We start from the raw sequence: 9,416 nt of genomic DNA on the forward strand, positions 1-9,416 counted from the left end.
AGAGAGAGAGAGAGAGAGAGAGAGAGAGAGAGAGAGAGAGAGAATGATTCTTTCCCTCTACTAAGAATTGCACAAATACACCCTGAGGCTGTTGGAGTTCATGAGAGCATTGTTCCAAAGGCAGAGTGGAAGATGTGAAAGAACTCCAGCACAATACAGACGCCTGAAGGGACTTTAGCTTCAATCAAAGTCGAAATAAGAAACTTTGGGAGACGTAAAGCCGTGCATTAGTAGCAAATCATTCACAATTAAATTAAACTGTAAATTCAGCGGCCAGAAATATTAAAATCTATTTATAGGGGTTCAATGACTTAAAAACAAATCATACTGTTTTTACGTCTGAATCCAGATTAATCAATAAAAGAAATAGATTCTTCAAACAATAAGTGATAGTACGCGAGACGGCCGTAAAAACGGAAGAAATGTGAAATTAACATAAACAATACGCAAGAGATATATATATATATATATATATATATATATATACATATATATATAAATAACTTCTGAATTGGAAACTTGGAGCCTTACTAAAGCCTTAGAACATAAGCTAGTTACAACTGGGTTTCCCCTACGTAGTTAAAATGTAAACACAGCTTCTAATGATATGCGATAATCAAAGGTTTCCTTGTTTTATTCTAAAATTAGCAGCGTTGTAAATAGAGTATGACTGGCGTCACAGCAGGTGTCACTAAAAAAAATGTCTCCACGATGGCACCCTTAATCTAACGATGGCTAAAATAAGTCTCCCCCGTAAAACGCCTTAAGTTCTTAATATACCCTACAGTGACATTTTCTATAAAACTCGGGAGAGTTTCTGAGGGATCCTAGATTGACAGACTATACTACACAATGAGCAAAGCTGGAGACGTAGATGAATTACGAGAAATTACCAAAAGCTCTTGTTCTAGAATAAGAAAACACCTTTGATTTTTCAAAACAATTCTTTTTCACAGGTCTTATAACATGGAAATAGAAAAATCTTATCTACACACACACATACATACATACATACACACACACACACACACACACACATATATATATATATATATATATAAAACAATTATTGCTTTGATGGATTTTAACAGGGACTCATTATTTAAAATTTCCCTACCTACTACTGACTCTATTGCTAACCAAACTAACTGTAATGGATATGAAAAATATATGGGTTTAGAGAAAACATCTGTATTATTGGTGATTGTCAACCGTCCCCCCTATAAGTATAAAAAAAAAAAGTTAAATAAAAGATGAATCTTCTGATTGGTGACAATAACCTGTTGGGTTGCAGACGCATTATTAAAGATTTATGTTATCTGAGAAACTTATTACTTTGTAACTCAGGCTTCGATTGAAATATGGCAATCATCTTCAATAAATCAACGAGAGGATGAAGTCTTTATAATTCAGTACCATTCGATAACGTTAATTGAACCACATGCAATATTGACGATATTGGTTTTAAAATATTTAAAGGAGTTCACAGTTTCGTTAAGATATTGGTTTGTAAATTATTCTTTAAAATAAGTCTTTCTCATGTTCGAACGTAACGTATTATCTATATGCATTAATTGGTTAATAGATTTCTATTTTTCCTCTATGAAATATATAATCGCCGTCGTTGGTGTTAGTATTTGCAACACCAGTTTTGTTTAAGAAATAATCATTCAATAAATCTTACTGGTTGAGAGATATTCCTAATTACTGATTAACTGTTATCGTGTAGTGTGCTGCATCGAACAAGGATGTTCTGCATCTTTGATTTTACCTACCGAGGAACATTATTTACGAGAAGAAATTGCACAGGATATGACCCTAGAAGGGTTTATTGCTCATTTTGAGTTGGGAATTCATGCGTATTTGAAAACAGTTAAAATTTTATTTCTCTTATTGAACCTAAAGCTAACACATCCAGTGCTTTCAGAATAATGCCTTGATATTTCGTGTGTTTAATTTATACTAATGACAAGGTTGCTGGTCTGGAAAACACTGAGTTGTTCGAGAATGCAGACAAATCTGCTCTTGCTCGATTAATGTCCCCGGTTTTTTTTTTCTTTTCTTTAGCAGAAACAGATGATGGAGCAACAAGTGGGATAATCACTGGGGTCTGATGATGAGCTCCATCAAAACCAAGACTTTACTGTGTAGCCATTTCCCTTTACCTAGATTCACTTGACACTGAATAACAGATAATACTCGGTGTCATTTTCCACTCATAGCTTTCATATTCAAGAAATTTATAAAGCTATCATCAATTACTGCTGCATAAATAGGTAATGCCTATATGGGATTCCTGTGCCTACACAAATGATAATGACCATGTTACTTAGTTTATTTTAAAACTGCACTAGAAAACTATTTTCCTGTCTATATTTAGCAGCTTCTATGGATTCTTATGTTTTAGCTGAAAAACTTTATCAATTTTCTTAGGCCCCTTTCTTACTTTTCTTGACATCTATTTTTTTTATTTTATTCTGTGTTTTTTAGTCTTTTTTTAATGCTATGGGTTTTTCAGGGTTACTCAAACTAAATGCGAACTGTATATTACAAAACCCACATTTTGCGATAATGTAATGATACCATTCATAATAATATTGTCACATAGCGTAACAGGATTCAGAAGTCGTGGAAAATTATGCTTATATGAACTTATTTTAAAAAAATATTCCTAATTTAATACCCAGCTCAATAATGTACCTAGTTAAGAATCCTAATTTAATACCCAGCTCAATGATGTACCTAGTAAAGAATCCTAATTTAATACCCAGCTCAATGATGTACCTAGTAAAGAATCCTAATTTAATACCCAGCTCAATGATGTACCTAGTAAAGAATCCTAATTTAATACCCAGCTCAATGATGTACCTAGTAAAGAATCCTAATTTAATACCCAGCTCAATGATGTACCTAGTAAAGAATCCTAATTTAATACCCAGCTCAATGATGTACCTAGTTAAGAATCCTAATTTAATACCCAGCTCAATGATGTACCTAGTTAAGAATCCTAATTTAATACCCAGCTCAATGATGTACCTAGTAAAGAATAAAGAGTTGACCGACGGATCGGGACTGGAAGTTTAGCTATAACTATCATTCTTTTGCCACCATCATGTTCTAATTTCTTTTCATGGAAGTACACCCAAATGGACAGTGGAAGAACAGAACACGAGGCATTAAGTCGCCACAGGGGAAAGAGGATTTTGAACGATTCAGTACATTGGAACTGTTATTATATTGATTGACTGATTTGAAGTTTTCTGGGATCCGGACATAGAAGGTTATTGACACCGGTTATTATATTGATTTAACTATAATATCCGTTTTGATAAAATATACTGTAATTGCGACAACTTCCACTACCACTGTCTCCTTCCTGCATGTTTCAGTATCTTCTGAGGCATAAGAAAAATGTAATAAACAAAATGGTGATTAATGCAAAATGTTGATAATATGATCTTCTATGATGAAAACTAAAGGACATCTATGTTTAATCACTTTGAAACTGAGGTTTTGGGACATTCCATCCATCAAGCTGGAATTATTATCTGTTGATAATTCTTCATAATTGCTTGTTTTTTTTTCTTTCGAACAAGATAATGATAAAACCCTAAATTTGCAGTGCAGATATATGTCTGTGCTGAACACGAATTCAAATTTAAAAAGAGAAAAACAAGTGGTCATGAGCGTATGGGACCCTACTCATCAAGGGGGCTGGGGTATCTGCGGAATTCCCTCTGCCCAAAATAAATTTAACCTGTAAATCCAAACAATTATACAAATACACACACATTATGTGTATATATATATATATATATATATATGTGTGTGTGTGTGTGTGTGTGTGTATGTATGTATAAAAGCACTCAAAGACTGGATCCGCATTTACTATCTGACAATTGAATAGTCTCCTGCTAGCTGCTCTAGCTTCTCTGCCCGAAAAACTTGAGGGCCCAAATCTTGGGTGTGGGATTGTGGGGCGCCTGTAGGCCCCTGTCTCGTACCGTACCAAGGCCGTCTCGAGTTGCAAGTGTGTGAAATACTAGCTCGAAACTCAAGCGTGCTACTACAGTACTCAGCTTTAATTTGGATGGTCATGAATCCAAATAAGATAAAAGGGAATAATGTAAACAAAGAGAAGACCTGGAACAAATCTACAGGAAATTATTTAGTTGAAGTCGCGAGAGAATAAACTCACTTCGGGGAGAGAGGGAAGTCTCTTTGGATTGAGAATTGATCCGAAAGATAAACTTTGGAAATCCTCAACTCTCTCCCATGGCTATTCATGAAGAAAGGACCAGGGATCAATTGATGTACAGAAAACGGATGCATATGCAAGGTATTTCATGGATAACTCAACAAAGTCAGGATGGCTTTACGTATGGACATAATGTAGCCATCACTGCTGTCAAACAAATACACATCAAAAGAAAAGAGGAGCACATATATATATATATATACACACACACACACACATATATATATATATATATATATGTGTGTGTGTGTGTGTGTGTGTGTGCCATTGTTTATACAAGTAAATCTAAAAGTTAGCGTTGTAAACACATGCTGTAGCTGAAGAGTTCAACCAACTTTAGAAATGCGGTTAAGACTTCATTCTTTTGTCTTGGAATTTCCTTTGCAAGGGGAACGAGACAAGGGGTTCGGTTAGGCCCTCATTCCTTGAGAAAGAAATTAGTTGTAAAAGCGTCGTTGCATTCAAAAGCAATTGATAAATGACATTTTCCCGCACTTTTTATGGAAGCGGATTTTCTTTATAGTAGGCACTTAACAGAGGGCTGTAAGGTTTTCGTTTCTCATTAACGCATGAGAGAAACTGTACGGGAATATAAACGTATAGTTAGTAACGCAAATAGAGGACACATTTTGTGTAATGTGGGTAAGAATTATGTGAAGCAATGTCTGAACAACTGAAAAGCCGCGAGTGGAAGCTAGAGAAAATTGCAAGCATTTATCATGTGAGTGAAATTACATGAGAATAAGAAACTCACAGCATCGTAGAAAACATAATCCCTTCCAGCTGCAACACACTCACATTCAGGAAATGAAGTCGAATAGTTCTCAAAAAAGGAAAAGAAAAAAGAAAAGAAAAATACAAGTTGAAATCATCGGATATGAAGGATAATAAATGCAAGGAAATATTACAACGATATTGGTTGATGATATACGGTAATACTATTTTCTTTCTAGATAGCCTGCCATTCTGTTAGAATTCTCGCGCTTGAGGGTACAATAATTGACACTTTTCTGCATGGTTGCTCTTTTCTTGTATTTCTTCTTCTAAATCGTGTGTTTATAGAACGGCTAGAGTTAACTGCCAAGAATGTCGGGGGGAGGGGGATGTTAATAAAGACCTTATGTCCTCCTCTATCTTCATCCTTGATTTATATTTTTAAAATTATCGCTACCACCCTTTCTTCAGCTGTAACCACTCCACTGCAGGACAAAGGCCTCAAACATGTCTCTCCACTCACGTCTGTTTATGGTCTTTCTATACCAGTCCACACCGGCAAACTTTTTTAGTTCGTCAATCCATCGTCTTTTCTTGCTTCCCTTGCTTCTTTTACATTCTCCTGGGATCCATTCTGTTATTCTTAATGTCCATCTATTATCTGTCATTTTCATTATATGTCCTACCCATGTCCATTTCTTTTTCTTACAAGTTGCTAGAATATCCTCTACTTTAGTTTTCTCTAGTATCCCTGCTGCTCTTTTTCTCTTTTAGAATTATTCCCATTATTATTCCTACCATAGCTCTTTGAGTTGTAACTAGCTTATGTTCTAAGGCTTTAGTAAGACTCCAAGTTTCTGATGCATAAGTTAATACGGGTAGGACCAGTAAACCCAGACGGTACTTTGCTTGGCTCCTAGAGTTGTCTGTTATTTTTCATGTTACCTTCGAGAGCACTTTTCCCTCAGTCACTACAGTAATGCAATTTCTAGTATTCTTTAGCATAGTGTTATTAGCCCTTTACGATTTTACATTGTATTTGTAAAATATGTGAATTGGCCTTCGAAACAAGCTTGTTGCATGTGCAAATACACTGCTCTCTTTGCTTCGATACAGTGCTGAATTCCTGAACAGTGATCAGGTAAAATTTAACCCAAGGTGCAAATTATGAGGGATGATGCTATACTCCAAAAACTGGCAGTGTATTTCAAAGGAAGTCTCGGACAAATTGCATCCTCCTTACTTAGATCTTTTTATTGACGAAGTTTCTCTGACTACAAGAAACTCATTTAAAACTCAACGTGGGATTGTTGATTGAAAATTCCCCTTTGAGAAATAAAATTCGGTCTGATTTTCTTCAATTGTTCATAAAAAAATGGGATATTGAACACGTCTAAATATAGAGTAGGGCTACTGCTTTCTTGTCCGGTCTTCAAGCTGACCCTCATCTGAAATTGTGGAGTATAAACTTGCGATCTTTTATAATCCTTTTCCTTGATCAGGATATTAAATCTCTGGCATTATTGTTCAAACAGCTATTTAAGCTGTTCAAGATTTTTTAATAATACTGAACTACCTGCCAATTCTCATCAGATCTTCTCATACTATAACCATTCTCCAGAAAGAAGTAGGTATCCTGCTACTTATCTATCTCGCTTTTTCCTTCTTATGCCTCAATGCTAAGGAGTATTCTGGATGTCTTATTCATGTTGTCACCAAATTGTGGAATGATCTTCAATTAAATAGTGGAATCTCATAAATTTAAACATGGTCCAAATAATTTTTAGCTGAGCAGGTTAATTTTTTTTTCTATTTCGTAGTTTTACGATCACTTAGTTATCCAACATTGTTCATTATCCTATAAAATCATATATTTTTGTTACATCTATTTTATAGTTTACTCTTTGCTTTTCGTTTCCATTCTGCACTCGCCTGCTTTCCCTTATGGAACCAATGAGCTTGTAGTATTCTGCTTTTCAAACTAAGGTATAAATAATCGGGATGATCACAATAATAAGGATAATAATAATAATAATAATAATAATATTATTATTATTATTATTATTATTATTATTATTATTATTATTATTATTATTATCATTATTATTATTAATATTAATAATAACAATATCATTATTATCAATAACAATAATAAAAAAAAATAATAAAATATTAAGGAAGAAATACAGGGAAATGAGAACCTCAAAGATCAAACATATATGAAAAGGAAAAGGGTCAAATCAAATTAATGTTAAAATATATAAATATTAGAGAGGAGAGAGAGAGAGAGAGGAGAGAGAGAGAGAGAGAGAGAGAGAGAGAGAGAGAGAGAGAGAGAGAGAGAGAGAGAGAGAGAGAGAGAATTCTCTACCCAATACTACAAATGCTTGGTTCTACGTAATGGAATAATTTCGTTCACCTACGCTGCTGAATTTTTTTTTCTCAGTAAAATGAATTTCTTTTCCTCCGGGGACACCATATAAAAACGTCCTTACCCTGACGCCAAAATAAGAACCTTCTCTCATCCTGGAAGTCACTGTTAATGTAATGAAACGCATTAATGTAATTTGCCCAGGTGAAATATGTCATTACAAGTGATTATTGCCAGAGTCTTGGATTCATTACTGGAGTTCCTGTCACATTTTGCTTTGAGGAAGTGCACCCTGTCACACTATTACTGAGCAGAGAGTTTCTGTGTTTAGCCCAGCTTACCACTGATGCCATCTCTTCCTAAGCTATCTGATTGGTTAAGGCTGACTCACATTGCACCGTCACGTCACGTCACGTCAAAATATTCTTGGAAAGAATCTGTGCTGTGACGGTGCCATGATGTGATGGTGTTGTGACGGCGACGAACCGTTTAGTGCGAACACGTCCAATAATTTACATGGTAGAATGATGACGAGACGTGATGAGACGGTGACATACATAGCATGGTTGACGTGATGTGATGTGACGTGACAGTGCAGCGTGAATCAGCTTTTACTCGCAGCACAGTAAGGGTGTGACAGGGTACATTTCTTCGGGGCGGGGTGTGCCTGGAATTCCCGTATCCAATTGTACGTTATTTGATCACCGATTTTCTCTACATATTTCTCACGCTTTTGTGTTTTAATAAAATGATAAATGAAAAATAGTCCCCCATCCAAACTGCTCACAGGTAATCTGGGGGAGATGTAACGGGAAGTAAATTGTAGTTTACCTTCCCTTACCATCTGATAGTTTGCCGGTTATTAAAATAAATAAATAATGTGATATCGAAATGGAGAACAAGGGGTAAAAGATACTGCTACTACTACTACTACTACTACTACTCCTTACCTCTGATGGGCAGGCTCTTAGCAGCATCAATTCTGGCGGCGATTGGGTCGTTCATGGGATAATCGTCTTCCTGTAGCATGTAGTCCTTCTTGCCTCGCATCCCTAAAAATCCTGAAGGCGCCCTTCGCTCTCTCTCGGATGGTTCCTGGGCGTCCACTACGCTGGCCACGACTCCCAGCAGCATCAAGCCCATCAACGCCATACATATTCCTGCCCTCATCATCACTGTGGGCAGAGAAAGACAAAGGTTATGACAATGGATGATCTTCTAATACCATAAAAATTCATACCTATTGCATAGTTTATATTCATAAACAACACCCGCAACAACATTAACAACAACAAAGACAGCAATTTCTAGTCCACTGCGGGCCAAAGGTCTCAGAAATGTTAATTCATGTCTGGGTTTTGGTCAGTTTTCATCACCATGCTGGCACTGCAGATTGGTGATGGCGGGAGATTTATGTCTGATTGCTCGCAACGCACCAACCAAGTATGGATGGCCCTGACTAGTACAGCTTGGCTGAGCCTGGCGATATGCATACCCTTTCATTGAGTTAAGATATTCCCACTCACAAATGATATATTCATAAAAGGACTGGCTTAATCTTTGCTTACATGCTAATACTGTTAGAGAAATAGGTCTCGTATTAATTTTCCACAGATGATATTATTCTTGCGAAAGCAATGGCCCTATCCATATATGTATCTGTGGGAAAACATTCAACAGAAAAGATCGGGATGTTTTGCACAGACAAGCATTTTCATCACACAAAATCGGTCAGGTATAACAATAATAATATCTTTTAAAAACATACTGTATAATAAATCTTTGAGTGCACAGGCCTTGCATTTTTTATGTGCACAAGACTTGTGATAGAAATACGTTTAATTTTCAACAATTATTTGACAATTTCTGCACGAAAATTCTTAGATATACTAATTCTCAAAAAGTTTTGAAAGAAAAACAAGCTAATCATCATTGTGTATATGTTCGGTCTTTTTAGAACATTTTACCTCGAGCTGCTAATTGTATTTTCAGCTCATGAGCGATTTTTAAAGACGAATGCACTACTAAAGCGCCCCCCCCAAAAAAAAAAAAAAAAAAAAAATTAACAATAAA

General features: G+C 35.7%; 1 protein-coding gene across 2 annotated transcripts in view; it reads right to left on the minus strand.

The window, feature by feature from the left end:
• Tk (Tachykinin) overlaps nucleotides 1-9,416 on the minus strand; it is a 414,212-nt gene that overhangs the window by 20,413 nt on the left and 384,383 nt on the right. For both annotated transcript variants that reach the window (XM_068391163.1, XM_068391154.1), the window contains exon 2: nucleotides 8,294-8,518. In XM_068391163.1, coding sequence (XP_068247264.1) covers nucleotides 8,294-8,516 — 223 coding nt within the window. In that variant the 5' untranslated portion in view covers nucleotides 8,517-8,518. The remainder of the gene's footprint in view (nucleotides 1-8,293; nucleotides 8,519-9,416) is intronic.

This window comes from Palaemon carinicauda, chromosome 1 (genome assembly GCF_036898095.1).
Source record: "Palaemon carinicauda isolate YSFRI2023 chromosome 1, ASM3689809v2, whole genome shotgun sequence".
NCBI lineage: Eukaryota > Metazoa > Arthropoda > Malacostraca > Decapoda > Palaemonidae > Palaemon > Palaemon carinicauda.